At 48.3% G+C, this 27856-nt stretch overlaps 1 protein-coding gene across 2 annotated transcripts; it reads right to left on the bottom strand.

Annotated features, from left to right (window-relative positions):
- Positions 1-327: 327 nt before the first annotated feature.
- On the bottom strand, positions 328-26762 carry Slc34a2 (solute carrier family 34 member 2). 2 transcript variants are annotated; one of them, XM_042674821.1, is made up of 13 exons: positions 26744-26762; positions 12603-12711; positions 12359-12490; positions 11114-11242; positions 9965-10108; positions 8781-8892; positions 6584-6779; positions 5839-5934; positions 4889-5009; positions 4425-4592; positions 3969-4085; positions 3744-3868; positions 328-2447 (listed from the first exon to the last, which is right to left on the bottom strand). In XM_042674821.1, the coding sequence occupies exons 2-13, from the start codon at positions 12706-12708 to the stop codon at positions 1815-1817; spliced, it is 2079 nt and encodes a 692-aa protein (XP_042530755.1). In that variant the 5' UTR covers positions 12709-12711; positions 26744-26762; the 3' UTR covers positions 328-1814. The 2 variants fall into 2 exon arrangements, with proteins under 2 accessions (XP_042530755.1, XP_042530754.1); XM_042674820.1 differs by lacking the exon at positions 26744-26762 and adding an exon at positions 21824-21974.
- Positions 26763-27856: the final 1094 nt, after the last annotated feature.

Here is a 27856-nt window from a genome sequence, read left to right as displayed (position 1 = left end):
GCTGTCCACGACGGCAGGTTGCAAAGTTAACTGAACAAAGAGAGCCTCTATTTTTATTCTTTGGTCAGCCGTGGGGCCTAAACTCTGGCCCTCAGCTCTTCAGCTCAAGGTTAGCACTCTACCACTTGAGCCACAGTGCCACTTCTGGCTTTTTCTGCTTACGTGGTGCTGAGGAATTGAACCCAGGGCCTCATGCATGCGAGGTAAGCATTCTACCACTGAGCCACCTTCCCAGCCTAGAGCTGTGCTTTCAGAAGGAGATCCATGAAGGCCCCTATATCCTTCTAAAGAAAAACAACTCGCTTGTCTGAGGTTTGATTCTTTTATTTCTCCCTTCCCACAACCAGTAAAAAAAAAAATACAAAACTGATACAAGGATCTCATTTTAAAAATCAGAGTGTAATGAAAGCCGCAGCCAATGCCTGGTTTTAACTTACATATTTACAGACGGGAGGAAGGCAAGATGGCTAAGGAGTCACATTTAAAAGGCAGCATTACAAATATACAGAGATGCTCTTTCACACAGGAGCCCTGCCTCATTTCCAAATGAGATACTAGGAAACAAATCACACTATTTACTATATAACTTATGAAAACTGCTGTACAGTTGCGTGACTATAAATATGGGGTAGAAACAGATGTGTTTGGGAATTGATATTTACATAGGGGTAGGGTCAGAAGGCTCAGCTGAGCACCCCACCCTGTTCAGATGGTGATGTTGAATGGGGGATGCATGGGATCTTTGGGGTCTAGCTGTCTCCTCCCTGCTTCCTAGGTAAGGCTGAGGCTCACCTGCTTGATGAGACAGGCGATGGTTGAGGCTGAGAAATGGTGTGAATGGGATTTTGAAGCCAGGTACCAGTGGTTCACGCCTGTCATCCTACCAACTCAGGAGGCTGAGATTGGAGGATCTAGGTTCAAAGCCAGCCCTGGCAAGGAAAGTCCATGAAATTCCTATTTCCAAGGAATCACCAGAGAAATAGAAGTGGAGCTGTAGCTCAAGTGGTAGAGCACAAAAGCTCAGGGACAGTGCCCAGGTTCTGAGTTCAAGTTCCAGGACTGGCACACACAAAAAAGGAAAACAAAATAGGGGATTCTAGAAAGTACCTGGGGTGCAGAACACATCCCCTTAACGACAGCTACCTGTGCATCCTGCTGAGCTGCACAATCACGGTTCAGTGGCCAGAACCCCATTTCATTCACACCATTTTTCGCCCTCAGCCAAGCCCTGGTCTCCTGCTCCTGGGGTATGTAAAACTTTCTTGGAGAATGCCTCGAGAGCTATCTCCCCAAATGCTCCCCACCCCACAAAGGAGGGCAACAGGGGTGCCAAACAGCCCAGGTGTGGCTCCCATTCCAGAAAGAAACCCAAGGATGCCAGGTGAGGAAACCCTGTGTGGGACTAGAGTGGGGAGCGCTGGAAATCAGGTGGGAAGCCCCACACCTTGTCCAGTCTCTCAACATCCAGTTTTCCCTGCTCAGCTGCTCGTGGGATCAGAGACCTTTGTACATATATATATACACCAACTCTTACAGAGGCCCTTGGAGAACCCTCCTTAATCCCTTGGTTTGGGCCTTTCCCTTCTAAGGAATATGCTGGAAGTTTAACAACAGATCTAGTGTGTCCTGGGGAGTGGACTTGGTCATCAGTCTGGCTGGGTTTGTGTTCTAATTCTCCCTATGCCTTCTGGGAGAGAAAGAGCAAGGGAGCGAGCGGTTGGGATGAGGCTGACCTACATACAAGCTGTCGTGCTGGGCCAGGGGAAAGACAATGAAAGTAGATGTCACCCCTGCTTCCTCACCCCTCAGCCGGCCTAGAAGGCGGTGCTGATCGTAATGGTTTTCATGTCCAGTGTTTCCACTTGGGCCTTGTCCTCATCCAGGGCCTCTCTGCTCATGGCTAAGTTGTCAAAGGCTTCGGGAGCCTTGACAGGGACTGCCTGGTCCTCGGGCCCCTCCTCCAGGTCCTCACAGCACTTGCTGCAGCGGCAGCACTTGTTACAGCCGCACACCATGCAGCACACGCGGCAGCACACGCGGCAGCAGCAGCAGCAGCGCCTCTGGAAGCAGGTGGTGGCCAGGGAGATGTAGCGGTCCCAGGGCTTCAGCGAGTGCATCCAAATGGGCAGGAAGTTCCAGTCCCGGAGCCTGAGCGGCAGGATGCGCGGGCAGCGAGATTGCAGCATGCGGAGGCAGACCACCAGCAGGATCAGCAGGATGATGGGCACCCCCACCCCCACCAGCACTGGCCAGCCGGCCAGGGACAGGCCGAACACCGCCAGCGGGGTCAGGAAGAAGAAGAAGATCAAGTAGAAGATGGCAAACCAGCGGTACTTGGCAGAGATGTTACCCAGGCCCTTGGCCAGGCGGATGGGCAGGCGGGTGAATGGGATTGGGTACCACAGCAAGATGCCGGAGATGTTGAAGAAAAAGTGGCACAGGGCGATCTGAAACACAGGAGGTTGGAGTTTTAGCGCTATTTCATTGTTTGTTGTTGTTTGTTCACTTTTTTCTAGGCTCCCAATAGCAGGCCACCACAGAGGAGAAGCAGCCCCGGGGGCCATAGTCCCTGTGTCAGGGCCACTGTAGCAAGCACTTTAGGGGAGATACTGAGTGACGGACACTTGTAAGGGATGAACAAGAGATCTAGTCCCCCATGCCCCTTAAGGTAAGGGAGACCATGAAGTAGGACTCAACCCAGGTCATCCTGTACTTGTCTACTTTCCATGGGCATCACCAGGCACCAGGTGTGGACTAGCTTTGTCATATATATTAGCTTCTAGCCACAAGATTGTTGAATACAACACTGATTGCCAACTTCTATATTAATTACATGTCAAGGTGATAAGGGGTTGTATCAAATGCATTATCAAAATAAATCTCACGGCTTTTTTCTTCTTAAAAATGGCCAGGCACATTAGAAATGACAAAAATAATGGCATTTGCAGGGAAATGGATGGAGCTAGAAGGAATCATATTGAGCGAGGTAAGCCAAGAGCAAAGAGACAAACGGTACATGGTCTCCCTGATAAGTGGATGCCAAATCCAAAATGTTAGGTGATAAGACAAAACTAACAAGACTTAAGAAACAAAGAACTCCCACTCATCTGGTCGAACCACTACTAAATATACCCATGCTGCTGATCACATGTATGGTGTATAACATGTGAACACCGTTATATATTACAGACTGTGATAGACAATTTGCTCCAGGAAAGTTAGAATGAACTTGTGACTTTAAATGAGCATCATTATTCCACAATACTGTGAAATTCAGAAAATTATGTAATCACTTAATCACAATCAAAAAAAAAAAAAGAACCTTGGGGAAGGTAGGGAGGGAAGGGATGGTAGGGGGAAAACAATGGAGGGGGTAACAATGTTCAATAGGAAGTGTACTCATTACCTCACTCATGTAACTGTAACCCTCTGTATAGCAGCTTTACAATAAAAAAAAATGGCCAAGCACCAATGGTTCACACTAGTAATCCTACCTACTAGAATCTGATGATCACAGTTCAAAGCCAGCCCAGGCAGGGAAGTCTGTGACACTCTTATCTCCAATTAGTCAAGGGGAGAGGTCTTTGAGGATTTACACTCTGAGCTTCTGTTCTATCTCCCTGTGGCTTCTCTCAGTCCCATCTTTTGGACAGAACATGGAAAGCCATAGATTTCACAAGACTACGGATGGGCTTGTATCTACCCTACCCACAGAACCCCAGCCCTGTGTCACAGGTCCTGACCTGGAGTGAACTCTTCAGTGTGTTGCCTGGGCTGGCTAAGGCAGCCAGGATGGCAGTGGTGGTGGTGCCAATGTTGGAGCCCAGCGTGAGTGGATAAGCCCGCTCGATGGTTATCACCCCAATACCTGAGGAGAAAAATCACAGGCAGGTGAGCATGCGCCATTGGCATGAGGGATGTCGGGACACAGCAGTGGTGGTGGGAGAGAGAAGCCAGGAGGAGCTCACCGATCAGTGGAGTCAGAGCAGACGTGAACACGGAGCTGCTCTGCACAATGAAGGTCATGCCGGCTCCCACGAGGATGGCCAGGTAGCCAGTCACCCATGCGAAGGGAAAGGGGAAATCTGGATGATAGAAGAGGAAAACATAAAAAGGAAATTTCATATTATTCAGAACAGGAATCCAAACAGCTCCTGAGAAGAAGTCCAGTCATATACATAGAAAACCTACAAGGGACATAGCCCAACTCCTGGCTGTCTAGAGTTGATCTGGCTTTCTTTTCTCGGGGCTTTGCCATCCTGCAATGGAAGCTGATGCCTCCTCCTACAGCCCACTCAGCACCCCCTGGACATTCTCCCAGCTTATCAGATCCAAGAAAGAAACACTATGGCTCAGAGGCCATTCAAAAGGAGGCCCAAAGAAGCCCCTCTGGGTTGTGCAGCACAGGTGGGAAGTGCACCTACCAGTGTTGAGGGTCTTCTTGATGACCACAGCCACCTGCCCTTTGAGCACAGAGCCCAGGAGCTTGACGATCATGATGAGGCAGCCGCAGAGGACCAGCAGGGAGATGGAGAGCAGGATGATGCCCACAGCAAGATCAGGGAGGTTGAAATTCACGAAAATGTGCTGGCCTAGAGACACAGAGAGTCTAACTAGGAGGTGGTAGGGGGCTGTCCCAGCTAAAGATTCTTCCTGGCTTAAATCAGGGTCATTTTTTTAGTATCTAGACCTACGGCAGCTCAGATTATGACCCATCCCACACTCTTTTGCAGTGGAGAACGCCACAGACTCTTGGCCTCATTCGGTGCCTTGCATGGGGCCTGCTATATACAGGACTCTCGGTGAATACCCACACATACGTATAAGTCATGCCCATCTTACACCCCTCTCTCCTGTCCTGGAGACCAGCTGGCTGAGTGCCACTCACATTTGGCAATGTTCTCCTTTTGAGTCACATTCTTGATGGTCCAGGTGTGGATGCCATCCGTCCAACAGAGGGACGCAGAAGTGCAGTTGACTGGTGAGGGGACAGTGACATTCATCTCCGTCTAAACAACAAACATGAGAAATGTCCGTGACACCCACTTCTGGTAGAGAAAGGTCAGCAATGAGGGGAGAAGGAAAAGCCCTGGGCACACAATGAGACTTTCTCATTGAGTCTCTTTCACATCTGGAGACTTCGTCTTCATTGGGAAAGTTCTTGGACCAGCTAGGACCAGCTGGTGTCTCGTGTGTGTGTGTGTGTGTGTGTGTGTGTGTGTGTGTGTGTGCGTGTGAGTTTCCAGTTTGGGGCACATAAGGAAAAGAAACATGAACATATGTACACCCTGGAATCAAGGAGAAGCCAAAACTCTACTGCATGGCAAAGAGAAGAAAGAATATTCTAGAAGAGTCTGGAAAGTAAGCGATTCTTCCTGGTCCCAGCACCTGTAACAGTGCAACAAACTCTTGCAAAACCAGAGCAGAGAGACAGACAAGGATAAATAAACCTCCAGGCAACAGGAACAGAAGGACAAGTCAGTTGTCTCTGTGGCCTAGGATAAGGCAAAGATGGCTGCTGGTCCCACTGCCCAAGCCCTCTTCCATATTTCTGTAAGAACTTGGTTGCCAAGATTCACCAGCCCAGGGGCTGGGAAGGTGGCTCAGTGATAGAGTGCTTGCCTTGCATGCATGAGGCCCTGAGTTCGATTCCTCAGCACCACATAACCAGAAGAAAGAAAAAAAGCTGGGAGTGGCGCTATGGCTTAAGTAGTAGAGTGCTAGCCTTGAGCTGAAGAGCTGAGGGACAGTGCCCAGGCCCAGAGTTCAGGCCCATGACCAGACCCCCCCCCCAAAAAAAAAGATTCACTAGCCCAGTAACATTTCTGAAAAGCTTACCACATTGGTCAACGTTTTACACCAAATCTTGATCAGACTCTTGTTTTGGGCTGAAGCATCATTCATTGCAATTTGGTGGATGACATTTTTATCCAGCTGGGGAAGACAATGGGTAGAAAGTCAGCATGCATGGCCTCAAAACTGGTTTAGGACAGAAGTGGAAGGGGGTGGCTAGGAGAGACCTCTGAGAGGAGCCTGAGCTCGATTCGCCTTAGTCAAATGTGCCCCTCCTTCCCTCAGTCCCTTCAGTGCAAGCCCCAGATATTAGCAGAGAGGCTCAAGAGATGAAGGGTTTTATGACAAGGACACTGGTATGGACCTCACTGTTTGAGTGACAGAGAAAACCGGAAGGTAATATTGAAAGCTCAGATCCCTTCTGTCTCTTTCTCCCTCTCTTTCTCTCCAGGGCAACATTTCTAATGGCTTTCATTTTGATATGGCCAAGAGATGGCTCCTGGCTGAAAGGGCAATAATCACTCTCCTTTGCTAGGTATTAGATAAGACAATCAGTGAGCCCAGAAAAAGTGGTCTCAAGTGTCTCGTCAAGCATGGACTCATCATACCTCGCCCCAAGCTGAAAAGCCACATATGGAAGCCAAGGCAGAGAATACTACCAAGTGTCCCTAAACTTCTGCCTCCCTTGGCCTTTGTCAGAGGCTACCCCTCAGCAATTCAGACGCTCATCTCTCCAGAGTCAGTGGAGATGGCACAGGGCAGGCGGACAGTCATCCTGGTCAATGGCTACCTGGATGATGAGCTTTGTGAAAGGATCTGTGATGACTTTCAGAAGGGCGGGGGCATCCTCTCCATTCTTGAAGTTGAAGGACTCCACCACCAGGTTGGTTAGGAGCTCCAGGTAGTGGGTGATGGCCTCCAAGGGCAGAAGCACCAACACAGACAGCCAGTTGAAGAAGTCGTGGACAGTGGCCCCTGCAAAGGCCCTGGGGAAACCCCAACAGCTAGATCAGCCAGTGCACAGGTGAGCATCACTGATCTACATGTACACAGGTGTGCAGTCGGGGGCGGGTGGGGGGAAGCACGGCATGGGCCCTGTGAGCAGGTTGAGGCTGGAATGCTCCTCCCCCTCCAGCTACTCCCTGAAGAATTATGACAAGGTTACTTTCAGTTGTGTGTATCTAGTGCTACCTGCCCTTGGAGATCAGGTAATAAATAGTAGGCAATAAATAGTCAAATTCCTCTACACCAGGGAATTCTTAACTATTAAAAAAATAAACCTGGCACTGGTGGCTCATGCCTGTTATCCTAGCTATTCAGGATCTAAGGATCATGGTTCAAAGCTAGCCTAGAAGGCTGAGATCTTGAGGATTGAGGTTCAAAGCCAGTTCTAGTAGTAAAGTCTGTGAGTGTCTTATCACTAATAAACCACTCAGAACCACAGATTTTCTCACTAGTAGGTAGCACACTTTATGAGCAATCATGGAATTCTGGGTTTGAGCCCTAGCATCCCCAAAAATGAAAAAAAAAAGTTGCTGTTTGGTGCCATATCTGAGGGTATTCAGAGCTGCTCCACCCTGTCCCGTTGCCAGGTGAAAAAATCCGGCTCTAGGTTCTTCCCCTGATACACAGATATATCATAGATGTCGACATAGCAGAAACCCCTTAAGACCAAATGGTTTGGGGGCAGAGAGAGAGTGAAAACACTTAACTTCGCTAGGAAAAGAAATACATTGAGAGTGCAAATTTCACTATTAGCTGGTGTTTCTTAAAAATACTGTAAACAACCCCTCCCACTCATCCCTTTTTCAATAAAAAGAAAAGTAAAAAAAATTATTGTTATTCTTCCTGAGACACTCATGCAAAGCTGCCATAGAACTATACTTCCTAGTCGTTTCCTAAGCAACACATACCCGTATGATGCAGTCATCATTATTCTAGAAATATAAGGAATAATAATCCAAAGCTCTACAGGAAAGATATGGGAAACACTGAAACATCCACATAGGATGAGCTAAACAAACTGCAGTCCTCCATAGCTATGTCCCCCAGGCTTTCCTGAGGCAAAGAAGGCAATCCATCTAAGAGTTATGAGAACCCCAAATCTGGAATGCAAATGCCTATCTGCAAGCCCTCAATGATGAGGTCACTTCATCTCCTTGAGTTTCAACATGGGTAAATTGGGGTGTAGGAAAGCCTACGTGGCTTCATGAGAATCAAATGAAGAGAACGCCCTGTTTAATGTGTACTGTTGTGGCCATCGGGACATTTCATCAGGGACCAAATGAATGGCTGATGCCGTCTGCTAACTACAAATTCACCAGCAGACAGCTGACGTCTCTGTCTTCCCCAAACCACACCATCGCATCACATTGACACATTGGGGGACACTTCTAGAAACTCTCCCAAGGATTAGAAGAGAACCCAGGAGTTCCGCTTCATTTTACATTAACTTTTCTCTCTCTTTTTTTTAAGAAGTATTCACACCACCTGGGTATATATTCCACCTGCTCTATTTTGAGGTCTTCTATGGCCACAAACTCTCTATTTGTTCTTTCATTGGCAGGCAAATGAAAAACAAAGAAAAAGTGGCACTGTTGCTCTTGGCCAAAAATAAATGTTTTAGGAAGTTATAATTATTTATGATTCATTGAGACATCAACTCATACCACCCAGCAGCTAGAGTCTAGCTGGAACTTGCCTTGTGTGAGGTGGACCAGGTGCCAGGCATTTTGCTAAATACCCACCTGCCTGCCTGGGTTTAATCCTTAAGATAACACAATGGTGATAGATACTGTTATTATCCTGCCTCTGCAGACTGGGAATCAGAGCTCTCGGCTTGGAGTCCATCCCTGCTGGACTCCCTGAGGTTTCCACAGAAGCTCTAGTTTAGGAGCCCTAAACCAAGATGGCCACTGGGGCAGGCTGACCCCCACCCCCCCAAGATCTCTCAGTTGCCAAGGAGATGTTGGTTCTGAATGTCCTACCTTCTGAACTCACTCCGGTCTCCTGCCTGCATGAGCGCCACAATGGTGTTGGTGATGGATGTCCCAATGTTGGCTCCCATGATGATGGGGATGGCGGCCCGCACGGTCAGCACTGAGGCGGTGGAGAAGAGCCAGTGACAAGTTTAAGAAGGGAGCCTGTCTCGGGCTGAATTCACCCACACTGCAGTCCTCTGAAGCAGCTGCTCTGAGCCTCCTTAGAGGTTAAATTGGCTCAACATAGAAATCTGAACGTGTCCTCTCAGTTTGGAGGTACCTATACAAGTCCCCCAAGGCTCCTCCTACAGACTGACCCCAATGCCTTTATTCCTCCCTGCTCCCTGTTAGGGGATGTAAGGCCAGCTTACAGGAGACCTAGAGCCAGCCAGTGTTTGGGGACGCAGGTCAGATGTATGTAGCATCAAGGCTCATATTAACATGCGTCATCCACCTGCTAGACATCAAACACTTGCACATTTATGAGACCAATTCCTGGCAGGAAATGGCTAACAAAAAAAATCTCTGCATTGCTGCAGTTTTGACATACAAAAGAGTAACATGCTTGGCTCAAGCCTGTAATCCTAGCTACTCAGGAGGCTGAGATCATGAGGATGCAGAAAAGCCCATGATATTCTCATTACCAATTACCAGCAAAAAGCCAGAAGGGGACTTGTGGCTCCACAAGATTTTGACCTAACCAACCCAAATATCAAGCAGCTAGGAGTTTGAACACTACCAGCTCCAGTTACCCCAACACCCATATGTGTGATGTGATTAGACATCTTCCACTGAAAGCCCTGATAGGTAAAGTTCCAAGGAAGCGCTCTAAATCAATGGAAGTGATCTGTATTGGTGTGGTTCTGTGGCACATGCAGATAGGGCAATGGAGGAACTACATTTATATTTGTAACTTTAATCAATTACAGATCAGTGAAATAAAACAGCCACTTTGTGGCTTGTGGCTGCTGGGCTGGGCAGGGCACTATTGATCTAAAGAATTCAGCAGGGTCATAAAACATCAGGATTCTTTTCAGACCCAGCCATCCACATGGAAGCAACAATGGATTGTTTCCCAGATGGACCAGATGGGCAGACCAAGGAAGTCTGGCCTGATAGGTCCAGAGAAGGTTTCAGGCTTTCAGGGAAGACAGAGGTGCTTGGAACAATTCCGGGGGACCCAGACTCACATGAGGAGGACACCATGCTGACAATGATGGACGAAGAGGTGCTGGAGCTCTGTACCATGACTGTCACCAGCACCCCAATCACCAGTCCTGCCACAGGGTTGGACATGATGGAGTTGTTGCTAAAGAACTGCCCAGCCATCTTTCCTGAAAGACAAAGCAATGGCCCGTGTTGAGGCCGGGGAGTGAGGTGGACAAGGGGTCCAGACCACTTCCCAAAGCCAGCTGGTTATGGGGAAGGAGCCCAGCGACTAGCCCTGCTTCTGTCTTCCCTCCACTGCCTTGATGAGCAGAGACTGTCCATGTGGGGCTCCTGGTTCCTTTTATCTCTTTACCCTTCAGTTCCCCCTCTTTCCCTGTCTAATCAGCAAGCCCTTTGGTGGCCTCTGATCACAGACCTGGCCTCAATTCGTGATATCCCAAGCCTTCTGCCTCTGCAATTTTCCCCATGCACCAAAAGACTGATTTTGCCTCCTGAGCAGATCTTATTCTTCTCTATCCACTCCTAGCTCCAGGCTGGCTTTGGTTCTAGCTTTGGTCTATGACAATAATATTCTTGGGTTTTTTTGTTGTTGTTGTTTTGTTTTGGATCCGGTCGTGGGGCCTGAACTCTGGGCCTGGGCGCTGTCCCTCAGCTCTTCAGCTCAAGGCCAGAGCTCTACCACTTGAGCCACAGCGCCACTTCCGGCTTTTTTTCTTTTTGCTTGTGTGGTGCTGGGGAATCGAACCCAGGGCCTCATGCATGCAAGGCAAGTGCTCCACCACTGAGCCACCTTCCCAGCCCTATGACAATATTCTTTCTTCTCTCATCATCTTCAGGCAGAAAAGATGAGACAGCAGGGACTCTTCAGAGAATAGAGGGTTAAACTAGTTTCCTGGATCATGTGAACAAAGGCAAGAGGCTGATAGCTTAGAATGGGTTCCAGACCTGGCTTGTGGCCTACCTTAGACACTTAGGTGTCTATATTTATAGACCTGTGTCCTCTTGGAGGGTGTAGACTTTGCAAGATGGATTCTAATCCTACGATCCTCTACAAACACTTGAAAACATTCTGTGGCTTCAGAGGGCTTGTAAGATGGGACCAGCTGAACACAATCTGCTTATGACATCCACAACCCCTTGGCCGCAGCCCCAGAGCCTTGAGTCCTTACCTCCAACCAACTGGAAAGCACTGCTGAGGACATCCAGGGAGCACACAAACAAGTAGAGAAAGCCCAGGAGCAGAATGAATTTCCCAATTCCTTGCAAGATACAGAGAATCTTCCCTCTGGTGTCCCTCTCTGCAGAGAAGAGTCAGGAAAGGGGTTTTAGTGGGTGCAACTCTGATTAGACTAGCAGTGAGCTCCTGGTTGCTCCCTTCCCTCCCCTCCCTCCCCTCCCCTGCCAGGGCCATGCAGTGTTTATGGGTCTAAAGAGCCTGGATGGGCTGTGTCCACTGCTGCAGCTTAAGTTGCTTTATTGAATCTCCACTCCCACCCTGCCCATTTCTAAAGAAGAAATGCTCTGGGAAGAATGCTCTGGGCTCCAGGACACAAACAGCAGACCAGACTCCACGCTCAGTTGAACCACAGTGTCGTGGTGGGGGAGGAGATAGGGGAGCAGTTTAGAGCACTTACCATCTCTAAGTACAGGGTCAACACTAATGGCTACAAAGCACTTTCTAGGAGACTATAGTGATCACAGGCATCCTTGGTGGAGCCATACTGTTGGTCTCCATGCATCCTTGGCTGTTGTTTTCTCTGCTTCCCTTCAAACTGATTCTTGCCTCCTCATCCTCCCACTGACCACCCCCCACTACCTCCTGCTTGCTAGATTTCTGGTTTGCAGGCTGGGGTGCTTCTAGCCAATGCCTGGGAAAGAGAGGGGCATTTTCTCACATGCCAACTAGTCTTGCTGAACCTTCTCTGCTTCAGAAGGCTGAGACCTGAAAAATCATGGTTCAAAGCCAGCCCAGGCAGGAAAGTCCATGAACTCTATCTCCAACCAACATGAAGCCAGAAGTGGAGCTGTGGCTCAAGTGGTAGAGTGCCAACCTTGAGCAAAAAAGCTCAAGGATAGCACTCAAGCCCTGAATTCAAGCCCCAGTACTGACCAACAAAAGAGGAAAGAGAGAAAGAGAAAAAGAAAGGAAAGGGAAGGAAAGGAAGGGAAGGGAAGGAAAGGAAGATGGATGAAGAGGAAGGAAAGGAAGGAGGGAGGAGTGGGAAGGAGAGGGGAGGGGAGGGGAAGTCTTGTTACTACAATAGTGACTTGGTCAAGACTCCAGGACCTGGCACATTGGTTGAATCAGATAACAACAAAATGTCTCAATTGTCGAATACTTGAGAGTCTCAAAGAGTGACACACAGGAGATGAGGGATGTGGCCCCCACTGGCTCCCACTGGCCTCCAGCTTACCTGACCACTTGATCCCAGTGTCTCGGAGCTCCGGCATATCCCAGGGGTCCACGTCAGTGGTCTCCTCCACCAGAGTCGCCGTGGAGTAGGAAGGCAATAGTTCAATCTTGGGTACTGGAGTCTCACTGCCATCTGCCCAAAAGAAGCAACGAGGCCGGCTGAGTAAGCAGACCTAGGTCTCAGGCCTCAGACCCAGGGAGACTCAGTCCCTGTTGGGAGGAAGAGGGGGGTGCATGGGACTTACTTTTGATGATGTCTTTGGCTGCGGAGGCTGACTGTGGATTTGAACCCCCTTCGATGTATTTATTGGGGTTTGGCTGGGCATTTTCCAACTCTGGCCAAGGAGCCATGGTCTGTGGATAGGAAGACAGAACTTAAAGGAGCAGTTGACAGTTTCAAAGCTTCTACTCTGGGAGCAGAGGGAAGAGCACTGTGCTTCATCCTGCTAAGTGGGAACACCACATTTTGCTGCTTAGAGTCCTTCCTGGAAGTCCGAAAGCTGTTACTAAATGGAGACCATTCTATCTACTCTCAAATCTAGAAGTACAACACTGTCTCTCTTGGGTTTGTTTAAGTCCTGTCTGTCTCACCTGGGCTGATTTAGACAATGATCCATATCATTTCATGGTAAGATCAGGTCCTTAAGATCCCTCCCCAACTGTTCAGATCATATACAGGTCACTGTTGATTTGCCCGGCTCAGTGTACAGAACCAGTGTTACTTACCGCACAGTACACATAATCTATGCTAGTTCAACCTATCATCTGGGCCTTTGGTGACACCAGTGGCATGTCGGGCCTGGTTTAAAATCCTGCCGTAGGTGCATAGGCAGGCTAGATCCTTTTATCCTTGAGTAAAGGGTATTACTTTCCCATTTGTAAGATGGTTATGAGATTAATGATGAGATTAAGGGCCTGGGAAGTGTCTGGCATGAAGCCTGCTTTAGATTAATAGCAATTATTATTGTGCCATGCTGCCAGGGTTAATAACCCTTTATCAGAACACTGTCTTCCGCAAGCTTCTAGACTTCCTTGTCTTTTCCACAATGCCTCTCTCAGTGAGCCTGGCTCTTGACACACTTGAAGTTCACTCTGTGCAGTCCCTGTCCTTCAACAGGTTCAGACAAAGCAATTCAAAGAACAGAAAGTCTCAGAATTGTACTGGCTAAAATTCAAGGGTTCAGTCCGGCATATGCAAATTGAGATTGACAAGTATCCCGAGTGCCAGTAAAACTATTTTTTCAAAATAATGATACACTGTGCTGGAGAAGATGTGATGAGATGAACATTTCTGGAAGATCTAAAAACAGTTGGCAAGTGCCCACCATATCTTACATTCATTCATCCTGGCACTCTGCCCGACTCGTTTCACTACTAAGAACTGGGAAGCCAGGAATAGTAACTCTCAGAAGATCAGAAATGTTGTTCAGATCAATTTGGAGAGGACTTCCCAGAATCTGGGTCAGTCTCCTTTCCTCTTCCTGTATTAGTCTATTTCCTGCCTACCAGAGTACAAGCACTACCAAGAATGGGACTTTGTCTCATTTTTGTTGCTGTGCCTCAGGGTCTGGAAGGTAGAGACAATGCCCAACAAATACTTATTGAAGGTATGGAAGCATGGCTCAAGTGGTAGAGTGCCTAGGACCTGAGTTCAAACCCCAGTATCACCACAAACAACCACAAAAACTAATTGAAAATGAGTGCAACCCAGACCAAAGGATATTTGTGTGCCATTCAAAGATTCTAAGGGGGCTGGGAATGTGGCTTAGTGGTAGAGTGCTTGCTTACCATCCATGAAGCCCTGGGTTCTATTCCTCAGTACCACATAAACAGAAGAAGCTGTAAGTAGTGCTATGGCTCAAGTGGTAAGGTGCTATACCCTTAAGCAAAATGTTCAGGGACAGTGCCCAGGCCCTGAGTTTAAGCCCCAGTACTGGCAAAAAACAAAGTAATTAAATAAATAAAAATAAAAAGATTCTAAGAAAAATACTCTAGACTACAAAGAGAAGACATTTTTGCCCCTGTCTCCGCATAATCTCAACAAAGTAAACAGGAGCCAAAACTGTTCCGCAGGTAAGTGGAAAAATGATAGCTGCCTTTTTCCTGCTGGGATTTCCAGATTTAACCATGACAGCAGCTGCCACAGTGCTCTCCCCATCCTAAGCCTAACTGAGCTCCCCACATATTCCTCAAATGCTTACTTCTCTGGGGATTCCTGCCATCAATCATGGTGACTGACTGCCTGCAAATTCCACCAGCTCCACCTGGGAGCCTCTCCACACCATGCAGCTCCTGCTCAGGTGAGCCAAGTACCTACTTTGGCCAGATCTCACAGGCAAGCTTTGATGCAAATGAGTCTGACTCCCATTCCCTTCTTTCCCATCCATTCCCTTTCCCTCCATTCCCTTCTTCTCCAGACACACTTTCCTAAACACAGAAGGCCCACTGAGGGTCCCGTATCTGCCCACCACAGTGGGCTTAACATAGGTCCTCCTCTTCTCTGCTCTGCCACTATGAGATTCGCCTGACACTACCATGACCTGCTGTGACATATCTCCATTGACTTCTAACCCAATCTACCATAGCATCGAAGAACTTGCCAGGTGCCACGCTGGTGCTTGGCATACAGCATCTCCCTCAGTCTCTATGCAGGAAAAAGTGTCTGAGAATCACAACTGCAAAAGAAGGTCAAGAAAAAAAGGCAGGTGTCTGGCAGAAGAGAGCCAGTTCTGAAGTGTAGCTCTGTCAATGAGGCTAGGGTCTTGCTTGGAGTCCTGGGCTGTGATAATAACGTGACTCACCTTCCCCCAGCACTGATTTTGCTCATGGAATTGGGGAGAGGGAATGTAAGTTGTTTGGCTGGTAGATGATTTACACTTGAGATACAGTGTTTACATGGTGCAAGCTGATCTTCACCTTGACACTGACCTCTGAGGTCAGAAAGTTGGGGGCACAGATGTTGTGGTTATTTAGAAGCCTCCTTATACTGTCTCTCCCAGGACACTCCCCGCCTCTAGCTCAGACAACCAGACACTGCTCTAAAGGCCCAAGAGCATCTATTTCAGAGGCTAAAGAACCTTCACTAATAGATTCTAATTCTGTCTCAAAAGCTCAAGTTTGTCTTTGTGACCCTAAGCTGGCCTCCTTGCCTTTATCAACAATCTTACTAAAATAAGCATGATGTACAGAGGGATTCCAGTCACAGAAGTTAAGTAATGAGTGCATTTCTTTTTTTTATTGTGAAAACACTGTACAGAGCGGTTACAATTACATGGGCAAGAGAATGAGTACATTTCTTATCAAGCATTGTGGCCTCCTCCATGAGTGCATTTCTTTTTGGACACTGTCACCCTATCTCTCACTTTCTTCCTGTATTTCCCTCCTGCCTCCATCCACAAGCTGTATGGTTCACTTTCAACATAGTGTCTAGTAAGCACCATTGCTACATTTGTTCACCCTTTCCGTGTCCCCTCTTCCAAAGACAGATAAATGAACAAGCAAGACAAAAGACCAAGTTTTAAACCAAGCATGGTGGCACACATCTAAAATTGCAGCACTTTGAAAGGCTGAGGCAATAGGACCAGGAGCTCATCCAGGTCCCGCCTGTCACCATAGTGACAGCCTCAAAAATACTAAGCAGGTCTGCAATGAGCTATTCCAGCTAATCATGGACCTCTGAGGTTCACATACCTGCCTCTGTGAAGGAAGAATCTAAAAGTACCACCCTTGGGACTGGGAAGGTGGCTTCAGTGGTAGAGCGCTTGCCTTGCATGCATGAGGCCCTGGGTTCGATTCCTCAGTACCACATGAGCAGAAAAAAAACAGAAGTGGTGCTATGGCTCAAGTGGTAGAGGGCTAGCCTTGAGCTGAAGAGCTGAGGGACAGCACCCAGGCCCAGAGTTCAGGCCCCATGATGAGCAAAAAAATAAATAAAAGTACCACCTTTTAATACCTCTCTTTTTCCCATAATTGTAACTAAACCTCTAGGATTATTAGCATTTTACTGCTTCCCTCACTATAAGTTCTCAGGATACAGAAACCCAGTTATAATTTTCCTTCCAGGGCCTCATGGAATAAACACAATATACATAATCATATAGAGATAGATAGATAGATAGATAGATAGATAGATAGACAGATAGAACTGGAATTTGAACTCAAGGGCTCATGCTGGCTAGGCAGGTGCTCTGCCCTTCCTCCCCAGAGCCACACCCCCAGCCCAACACTTATCTTTGAAGGAAGGAGTCAGGTTGGTTTACTGAAGGACACCCTTGCCCATGTTGATTATGATGACCAACTCAACCTGAACCTTCCTCATCACCATGTATATGCAAATCGGATTGGCCTACATTGGTGAGATGGAGCAACTGGGTCAGGAAACTGCAAGCTGGATGTGAGGGCCATCCCAATGGGGAAACTCACCAGCAGTAAACAAGGACATTGACAAAGATTAAACAAAGAGTGAACAGACTTGCCCGGGATCCACTGTCCCTAATCTACAATACTATGAGCAATGGGTGGCGTTGCACCTGTGTACAAGCTGTACAGAAAGGAACAGGACGTGATGGCATGGAACCCATCCAGCAAGAATGTCCTCAAGGTCTCTGTGAGAGGCCTGCAGTGCCTGTATCCACCTCCAGAGAACTCTTTTAGCCTAAGCCAACACCATGGGAAAGAAAGCAGAGCACACTGGCTCTACTCCTACCTCTTGGGAATCCTCATATTCCCTATTCTCAGTCCAGGGATTTGTTACAAGTTTCCTCTTTAACAGACACTTACTCCAATGTGGCACTAACCTCCCTCACTCAGTATTTGCTTAAATCAGTTTCCTTCATCTTCCCCATCACTTTTGGGTTCACTGTGCTGGATGTAGAAGATCAGGAAGGAAACAGGTATCCCAGAGAACATTAGCCCTGCCAGCCCCTCCCTTCTTGCCCTCACCACCCCCATAGCTCTCTGCATCCAGATGTGTGGAAATATAGGGCACCTGGCATCCACCCAACCAACTCTACTCTCTGCAGCTCAGGTATGCAGGCTCTTTGCCCTCATCCCATCCAGTGGAGCTCCAGTTCAATGCAGGCTGACCCACATCCCAGAAAGCAGAGAGATTGCAGCTAAGGGCTCCACAGTTAAAGGCAGAACCTGAACGTAGGCAGCCTCCTCAGCCACGGGAATGGATGACAGTCATTTCAGGGGACCTTGGGGTCCCAGGCTATGCCAGTCTTACTCAGAAGACAGTGTCTGCCACATAGTAAAAAGCATCACTTGATAGATGAGAGGCCCGGGTTTTGCTGTATGTGAACCTGTGAATCTCCAGACTTCTGTTTCATCTGGGACAATACTCTGTCCATCAATCACAATGTGTAGGTGAAGTCCAAGCCCAGTTCCTGGCAGAACAACCACCAGAACTTCTGACATGCATTCAAAGAGCAGGAACTCATCTGTACTCTACTTTGCCCTACCATTCCCAGCTCATCTTTAGGACTTAGCACAGTAGCAGACACAATCAATGAGCCAAAAGTAGAAAGAGAAAGGCATAACCATTCACCTTCTGACAGAGCAATGCTGTGACCTCGGTCTTATTAGCAAGAAAGGGCTTCTTTTCCAGAATCCAGATAGTGAAGGAAACAAAGGCAGAGAGAAATGAAGGAACTTGCCTATAAAGTCACACAGCTGTCAGGATTTGAACCCAGAAGCCTTTCCAGAACTGGGGTCAGTGAGGAGAGATGCAGGGAAGGAATACTCCAACTCCATCAAGCTATGGGACACACGGGGCTTGGATGCAGCTCAACAGAGGCCTTGGGGGGGGCAGGGGGGTAGAAGGTGGGGGGGGGGGTGACTGACCAGTTCATAGAGGTCATTCCTGTGTAGTCATGCACTTGGCCAAATACGCCAGCCAAGAATGCTGTAATGACAGGCTACGGAGTCCCACAAAGGCTCTGAGCATACCAGAGTGCTGGACTCAGCAAACCTCAGTCTTTTAGGAATCTCTACTGCTCAGGAAGACAGTACTGAATAAGGTGGACGGAAAATGCCACCTGAATTTGAGCTCAGGGCCTGACCTGCTTCCTGAAGGAAAGGGCTCTGGGCACCTTTTCTCTCTCCCTGTCTCCCTATCTCCTGAGGACCACAACGCAATGCATTCTTGCCACCAGCCAGAAGCAACAGGACAAGAGGGGGTAAGGGGGAGCATGTTGCTCATGCCCAGGAGAGAGGGCGGCAGCTACACTGTGGCCCCCAGGCTGAGTGGTCACACCTATTCCCCTGCCCCTGCCCCATCTTTACAAATGACTGCATGTGGCTCACCTTGTGGCTCTGTTTCTCGCTTCCATACAAGCATTCAAGGGCAAGATAAACTCTCATTCTTCCTTGTGGGCTCTTCTGGGACTTGGGAAGCAGGGAAATAACGAATGCCTAGCAGTCACCCAACCCCTGCACCTTGCATTGGTCCAGCCTCTTCAGCCAGGACCTGTATAGCGCTGTCATCCATACTTAAAGCAGCAGCCAGGGCCACCCAAAGAAATGAGGCAGTGAGTTATTCTGCATTCTCTGGCCACATATACAAGGGACAACGCACATACTAACCAACCAAATATTTATCAACCAAACATCAGGTACTTTCTGTCAGGTAGAGGTAAATCTTGGACACAAATCATGTAGCCTCACAAGAAACTTCAAGTAGTTATCTTTTAGCACCAACCCTATTCTGCAGAAGCACAGACTGACTGTATTTATCCTTTTGTTTTTGTTTCTGGTACTAAGGTTTGAAATCATGGCCTCTTGCTGCTATTTGGCTTTTTTTCCCCTCCAGCCTGACACTTTACTACTTGAACCACACTTCCACTTCTAGCTATTTGCTGGTTAATCCATAAGAGTCTCATGGAATTTTTTGTCCAGGCTGGTTTTGAACCTTGATCTTCAGATCTTAGCTTCCTAAGTAGCTAGGATCACAAGTATCAACCACTAGCACCTGGTATTTAGCTTTAAGCACTAGCTTTACCAGTATTTTAGGTTGGGGGGGGAGGAGAACTGAGGCCTGGTGGAATTAATTACTAAAATCACATAGATATGATGTCTTCATATATAACTCACACGCATGCAGTCCAGTTCTCAGGAGGTCCGGGGAACTCTCCAGTACTTTGAAGAAGTCTGCTCCCTTTAGATGGGAAATAATGCCTAAGGGCATGGTGGTGGTGTTCTAGGAGTGGGTGGTCAATGTTAAAACCATGAAGATAAGAGCAAGCCTTAATAGGAGACAACTGCCCTAGGCTTCACACTGGGGAGTGGCTTCAGAAGGATCCTAGTTGGACATTGTATCTGAGTGCTTTAACTGGGCTCAGTTACCAAACAAGCACTCATATTTATGATGCTTAAAAATAAATCCAGGGCTGGGCATGTGGCTTAGTGGTAGAGTGCTTCCCTAGCATGCATCATGCCCTGGGTTTGATTCCTCAGTACCACATAAACAGATAAAGCCAGAAGTGGTGCTGTGGCTTAAGTGGTAGAGTGCTAGCCTTGAGCAGGCGTAGCTAAGGGACAGTGCCCAGGCCCTGAGTTCACAAACCACGGGACTGGGGAAAAAAATCCAATGTGGGCATGGGAGTCTACATCTGGAGTCCCGAGGGCTCAGAAGGCCGGAGCAGCAGTCTTTAAGGCCAGCTTGTGCTACATAGCTAGCAAGTTCCAGGTCAGACTTAGCCCCACAGTAAAGCTGTCTCAAAAAGAAATTAACAAAAAAACCCACCTAGAACAGATCAATGATGGCTCACACCTGTAATCCTAGCTACTTAGGAGGTTGAGATCTGAAGATCATAGTTCAGAGCTAGCTAGACTAAAAGCTGGAAGCGGAGCTGTGGATCAAATAATAGTCTTGAGCAAAAAAAGCTGAGGAATAGCCTCAGGATTAGTGCATATGCATATACACATCCACATCCACACAAGAACTGGGGATGTAGCTCAGTGGTAGAGTGCTTGCCTAGCGTGTATTTTATTAATACACAGTAAAATCTTGTAATGATCACACATGTCATTACAGTAAGGGGTTTGAAAGGGGGCAAAATTGCAAATCAGAAGCATCTTGCTGTCTTTTATTTTTAATTGAAATCCTCTATTCAAACCATTGGTCGTCAGAGGCTCCCTATCTGAATGAAGTCAGGCTATTTGTGGTTCTACTTTGTATCTAACAGTGACAATCCCGTCACCTGTCCTCCCACTGGGCACTGGTCCCCTGAGTTTCAGTGAGAGGGCTGAATGATTTCGGAGGGGGGGAATTTGTTTAACATTCAAAACTATCACAAAGCATGCCTTTCTTGTCACCCATTTACAAGCTTACAAAAAAAAAAAAAAAACAGTAAAGGTCATTATCAACTGGGCCAGCACAAAAGCTTCAGTCTCCAGCTACAACAGCCACTTCTATGACCACAGCTTGGGAAGGGCTGTCCAATACCCAACAAGCCACAGGCCAGCCAGCTCAGGGGCGGAATGGGGAAAAGCAGGACAGACAAATAGGGCCTGATGTTTGGAACGCTTGCACCTGGTCAGGCAAACAACGAGATAGTCTCCTCTTTCCTCACCCTTGGGCCAGCGGCCCCCTGGTGTGTGTGTGTCTCTACGGACACATGGACTCATGCAAAGTCATCAAATCCCTGTCTGCTACCTGTTCACTCTTCAAACAGAAATCCTGGGCTCCTGTCTCTCCTGGGACCAGTACTGGAAAAGTGACAGACTTTACTGACCGCAGCCAGCCCTGTGGGAACAGATCGCTTGCAGTTATCTTAGATCAGAGACTGCAGACTAGCACGTGCCGGTCACTCTGGGGGCATTGCGTCTTGCACAAAACTTAACTTCTAGAGAAACAAGGGAGACAATGCTAGTCCGGGGAAGGAAAAGTCCATGAGACACCAAAACAAAGCCAATGAGTCCTATGGTAGAGCCTTAGCCTCGAGGAAAAAGAAAATAAAGCTTAAAGACAGATCCTGAGTTCAAGCCTCAGTACTGGCAGAAGGAGAAAGAAGCAAGAAAAAAGGAAAGAAAGAAGAAGGAGGGAGAAAGAAAAGGAAGGAAGAAGAAAAGGAAGCAAGGAAGAAGAAATGGAAGCAAGGAAGAAAAGAAAGAAAGAAAGAAAGAAAGAAAGAAAGAAAGAAAGAAAGAAAGAAAGAAAAGAAGCAGAAAGACAAGAAAAGAAAGAAAGGAGGAAGGAAGGAAGGAAGGAAGGAAGGAAGGAAGGAAGGAAGGAAGGAAGGAAGGAAGGAAGGAAGGAAGGAAGGAAGGAAGGGACTGGATATTTGGGAGAGGCCTCTCTCCTGTGTTCTCTTCCGCAGCCCAAAGCAGCCTGGCTTCCGGAGTTCGACTCAGCATCCAGTACTAAGAGAAGAACCGCGAAAGTCGAAGTGAGCGGGCGGGCGCCGGGGCGGGCGGGCGCCGGGGCCGCGGCGGGCGGGCGGGAGGAGAGCGGCGCGGTACTCACCAGCGCTCCCTTCGCAGGTGCGGGGCCGCCGGAGGCGCGCAGGTGGAGCGCAGCGGCGCCCCGGCCGTATATATGGCGAAGGTGTTGCGCAAAGAGGCCGGCGGCCGTCGTTGTCATCACGCCCCTCGCACATTCCAGGACCGCCCGCCGCCGCCGCCGCCGTCGGGGCACTGCCTACCTGGCGTCTCGTGGAGCCCATGGTGACCTCCCCGGGCTGAGCACAGGGAGGGGGGGGGTGGAGGGGGGGGGGGACGAGGCCGGCGGCCGGCCCCGGGCTGCGGGGAGGAACCTCAGACACAGTGCGGCCACCCGAACGACCTGCGCCCCGGCGGCACCCCGCGCGCCCCGGCGGCACCCCGCGCGCCCCGGCGGCACCCCGCGCGCCCCGGCCCCGGCGGCACCCCGCGCGCCCCGGCGGCACCCCGCGCGCCCCGGCCCCGGCCCCGGCCGGCCGCCAGCTGCTGCGCTCCCTGCCCGCGCCCCCCCACCCCCCCCACCTCCCGCCGGCCTCCTTCTCTCCCTGGGAGTCTGGATCTTCTAGTCACCCTCCCCCGGGGCTTCAGAGAGGTCACAGACGCTGGACACAGATAAAAGCCAACTAGAAACTCAGGGACAGATTCACAACAAAGCTGAGATTGTTCCAGATGCCTCTTCTTCTCTCCCTGTAGAGTCCGCACTCGGCAGCTGGACCCTAGTGGGCCAGCCTGACTCTGGAGGGCTCGGTTGGAAAAGGCCCAGGAAGGTGGGATGATGGGGGGAGAGGGGGCTGCTGATGGATGGGCTTCCAATGTTCTGGGGCCGGGGGCCTGGCTTTGCCATGACCCTTTGAGTCCTGCTCTGCCCTGTGCCTTTCCCGTGTGCAAACGTCTCCTCCCAGCCCGCCACAGATCTGCCCTGGGAGTCTGTGTGCGGGGGAGGGGGGACTGGTGGATGGGGTCCCAGGTACACCTCAATGCTCGCGCCAGCCCTCAGACCCTTCCTCTCCCCTTGCTGCCCTGGTTTTATATAGCCAGGGGAAGTGGGGCTTAGCCTGTTCTGCCAGTTGCCCGGCTGCCTGTAGCTAATAGTGAAAGAGCCTATTGGGGACCAGCTGGTGTCACTCTAAAGCCTAGAGCTCAGAACCTGGGCTTCTAGGAACCCGCAGAGCTGGAGGCTGGAGAGTGGGTGGGTTTAGCCAGGTGGCTGTGGGGTGGGAGGGGCCTAGGGCCTGCAATGAATTCCCTGTTCTGCCCCCAGGCTTTCCCTGACTCTGGTGTAAAAATGGGATGAAAGGTCCCTTAGACTAGAGGTAACAATCTAACCCAGACCAGCGCCTGGCCCACAATGATAGGCAAAGTGTGGACCATGCTAGTGTTTCACAGGTGCTGGTGACTGGCATCTGGAAGCTCAGGACTCAGTGCCTGCAAGGTAGGCAATGAAGGCAGACATCTAACCCGCCTGGGAGGCTCTGTGAGAGAGAATGATTTGTCCTAGTGGGAGGACATGCAAGACATCCTCAGGGACAGAGCCTGACTAGCCCCTCTCCAGCCAGTGGCTTGTGAAACAGTCAGCTTGTGACAGGAAGCCACCCACGTGGACAGAGCTCAGCCCTGCTTATAGTGTGAGCAAGGCAGGCTACAGACACCACTGGAATGCGAATCCTACAGCCTGCCCCAGTAGCTGTGAGGTCTACAGTCACTTCCCCAAACCTCAAAATGCTCTTGCTGTTATGTTCCAATAGCAAGAAGGCTTCAATGATTACCTTTGTACAGTGCAGAGGAAAGGCACGGGATATTTCCGTGTCTCATCCTCCAGTGGCATAGGGTTTGGGTGAAAAGCATTTCCCTGTTTTCATTTCACCTCAGACACTGAATACTGTCACCATTTAGTTAGTGCCTTAAGCCTACAGCCTGTGTTTGCATGCAAGCAAAAGCAGTTTGTCAGAAATATAGACCCTTACCCGCCTCCCTATGGGCCATAGCGTTCTTTATGACTGTTGCTGTGCTCTGTGGTAGAATTTGGTAGATCAAATGGTGTCATTAATGTGGAAATTTAGACTCAAAAAGCCAGGAGTCTTGCCCAGGGCTACTCTGCTCTGAGGAGTTAAATATATAATCCTGTGTAGCTGGTTCAGCTCCTGGAACCAGAAGAGTTTCAGAACTTAGAAGTCCATTGAAGTAGGGCTTAGAAAGCACTCTGAAATCATAAACATGGGGGTTTTTTTAACTGTAAAAATGTATAGACATTGAAAAATGAAAATCATTGGATTTTCTGTATTATGGTTAAAGTTTGACATCAAATGAGTTTGTGACCTATGTTCAATTGCTTACCCAGTGAAACTTTGCTCTAAAATTTCTCAAATTTGTTCTAAAACTAGAGGTACAAAGGAAATGGCACTCTGGCTCAAAGTGGTGGAGCACTAGCCTTGAATGAGAAAGCTCAGGGACAGTGCCCAGGTCCTGAGTTTAAGCTCCAAGACTGACAAAAACAAAACAAACAAAACTAGATATATAAGACCAGAAACAGGGGCCCCAAAGGAGGTGAACAAATTTAACCCAATGTCACAGGAATAGGAACCTGAACTTTTTTGGGGGGTCCCGTCATGGGGCCTGAACTCTGGGCCTGGACACTGTCCCTAAGCTCTTCAGCTCAAGGCTAGCACTCTACCACTTGAGCCACAGTACCACTTCCGGCTTTTTTTTTCTGTTTATGTGGTGCTGAGGAATCAAACCCAGGGCCTCATGCATGCAAGGCAAGCGCTCTACCACTGAGCCACATTCCCAGTCCCCGGAACCTGGAACCTGAACTTACTGTACATACATAGTCTATATCAAAGCCAAAGAATAGAACTTCTAGAAGAAATATAGGCAAGTAGTTTCAAACTCAAAATATAAAATTTCTTACATAAAGAACAAATTGCAGCAACCATAACATAAAAGGACAATCCAGAATGGAGATACTGGCATTCATTCCTAGTCATATACCCAGGAGAAGAAATGAACACATGTTCACTGAGAGAATGCCTTGAACAGCACAGGTCTAGACAACAGCTTAGATAGCCATTTTCATGACTAGACTGGAATATTAAATGAGAAAACATCATACTTAAGTGTCACTAAATGTTTAATCTATTATACTGTACTAGAATATGCTACCTGGCACTAAATGAATGTGTCTCACCAACCTACGGTTAAGTCAAAGAAGAAGCCAATCATTAAAGATTTCAGTGTTTGATTGCATTTAAATGAAATTCCAAACCAAGCCCAAACTAAATCTTAGCATTCAGGATTGCATTAAGCAATCTTAGGAAGGCTCCACTAGAGCCACTGTCCCACCCTGAGCAGATTGGCTGAAACCCTCACTGAACAAACCTGGCTGGCTGTAGTTATTGGCTTTGTGGTAAATCTACGATTATACTAATTCTATGTACTGTTTATTTGTTTGGAGTCAGAGTCTCACACTGGAGCCCAGGCCTCCTTGGTTTCCTGAGAGCAGATTATTACAGGGTGCTATGATTCCCAGTTTGTCATTTTTTTCAAATGAATTATCTCAAAAATGAAAAAACATGAAAGTCTCCAATGAAAATCCCATGGGGCTGGGGTGATGGTACAACCAGAGCCTGCTTAACATAATAAACTTCCTCTGAATTTAAAAAATGTAATGGCTTGGTGGTTGGGGAAGAGTTCTGAAGAGAGGTCCTGGATCACTCCCTGGAGCCTGGATCCTTTTTGAAGTCAATGGGTTTTGAAACAGTTCCATGCGCATCCAAATAGGTGGTGACATTTACAGCTTGCTCACTCTGCACAAAATAGTAAGTGCTTCTCCCAAACTGACTCATTTATTCCATGACATACATTATTGCCATTTTATTGATGAGCAAACTGAGATACAGATTAGATATCCTGCCCAAGGCCACAGGTGAGTAACTGGACCAGAATTAAGTCTGATAGCCTGGGCCCAGCAGTTGTACTTTCACCTAAAATCCGGTTTGTTCCTCAGTGTCACTAAGTGCTTAACCAATCAAAAACTTCAAAAAGCTGAGCAAACACCTATTGGTGCCACCATTTGGAGACTGAGGAAGGAGGATCACCTGAGCGGTTGAGGCCACCCTGGGCATCACAGCTGGACCCTGATTGCAAAAACAAAATAGAAAGCACACATTTTTGCCAAGTGCTGGTGGCTCACACCTGTAATCCTTACTATTCAGGAGGCTGAGACCTGAGGAACAGTTCAAAGCCAGCCCAGGAAAGGCCATGCAATTCTTTTTTTTTTTTTTTTTTTGGGGGGGGGGAGGGTGGTCCGGGCGTGGGGCCTGAACTGTGGGCCTAGGCGCTGTCCCTCAGCTCTTCAGCTCAAGGCTAGCGCTCTACCACTTGAGCCACAGAGCCACTTCCGGCTTTTTTTTTCTTTTTGCTTATGTGGTGCTGGGGAATCGAACCCAGGGCCTCATGCATGCAAGGCAAGCACTCTACCACTGAGCTACCTCCCAGCCCAAGCCATGAAATTCTTATCTCCAATGAAGCACCAGAAAACCAGAAGTGGTGCTGTGGATCAAAGTGATAGAACCCTAGCCTTGGGCAAAAGACCTTAGGGACAGAAATCAGGCCCACAACAATCAAAAAAACCAAAACACTGAAATGGAACAACTTCCTGATGACTTACAATAATTCCACAAAACCAAACACAATCTGAGAATTCCTTCAGTATCTCAGAGTTCATACTCTAAATAGCTGCAGGCAAGCAGCAATACTTTGTAAAAGTTTCTGGTGTTTATGTGTCTAGAGAAACTTTTTCTGCCCCCTCAGCTGCTTGCTTTAGCCATGGCTAAAGCCTTAGTGGTCATGTCTGCATCTGTGTGTGATGATCAACCCCGCCCCCCCCCTTTCTTTACCAATAATCGCAGTAGCTTCTCCTCCCAGATTTGATGAGGATACTCCTTACCGCTAAAGGGAGAGCTGCACAGGGCACTGCTGTTCTTTCCTCTGTCTTCCAGAGATGATGACGCCCAATTTAACTCCAAAGAAATCGGCATCTCACCTGCTCTCCACTGAGTCTAATCCACCTGCCCTAAGGAGAGAAATGAGTGAATTCCATGGCCCTAAGTGTGCACAGGAAGATCTCTCCTGTAGGGAATCCACCATGTAAAACAGCCAACTAAAATGTTATAGACCTCCACTTCAGCTATAGTTATGGAAAATAAAAAGGGTGAGTAGTGACTGTTTTTGTGTGTGTGTGTGTGTGTGTGTGTGTGCTTTCAAAGGAAAAGAAATGGTCTTCCATTAAATCTTAGTTCCTGGAGTACCGAACAGCCATCTTCCAAAAGCAATAAATTTACATGTTGCCAAAGGATTATGAAAGGAATTTAAATGGGGCTGGGAAGGTGGCTCAGTGGTAGAGCACTAGCCTTGCATGCATGAGGCCCTGGGTTGGATTCCTCAGCACTACATAAGCAAAGAGAAAAAAGCCGGAAGTGGCACAAATGAACTTCAAATTTCACACATATATACATATATGTTTATGTGTTTCTTTTTGCTGACATTTAATCCCCAGGAGATAGAAAGAGTGAGGACTTGAGATAATCAGGGCTCTGCCCTGAGGAATTCATCTATGCACTGAATGGATTCCCAGTTAATGAGTTTCATCCAGCTTGGGTCTGCATGGAAAGCCAGATTGTCTGGGCACCCTTGCACTTCTGGTCTCTGTCCTGCTCCTCCTGTGGACTCCCTGGAAGGCCATCAGAGGTGGCAGTCCCAGCCTTTACTTAAGGTAGCATCAGTGGAATGTGAGGGATGAGTGTGAACGTGGGAGGGAGACAGCAGGACACTAGGGAAGCACCTCATCACTACCTAAACAGTGCTGCTAGCTATGGAGCCTCAACTCTATCCCACTGAGCAGATAGAAAGTTAGGAACAGTTGCCTGAGTAGGGCAGGCAACAAAAGGCAGGGGTAGAGGTATAGGTTAAGTGGTAAAATACCAGCCTTGAGTGAGAAAGCCAAGTAGGAGTGAGAGGCCGGGACGACACAGAAATGGACTGGGGTTGTAGCTCAATGGTA

Source organism: Dipodomys spectabilis, unplaced genomic scaffold (genome assembly GCF_019054845.1).
Source record: "Dipodomys spectabilis isolate Male_0828 unplaced genomic scaffold, ASM1905484v1 ptg000021l, whole genome shotgun sequence".
In the NCBI taxonomy this organism is placed as follows: domain Eukaryota; kingdom Metazoa; phylum Chordata; class Mammalia; order Rodentia; family Heteromyidae; genus Dipodomys; species Dipodomys spectabilis.
Note: the sequence above shows the minus strand (reverse complement) of the source record. Positions and strands in the feature narration are given on the sequence as shown.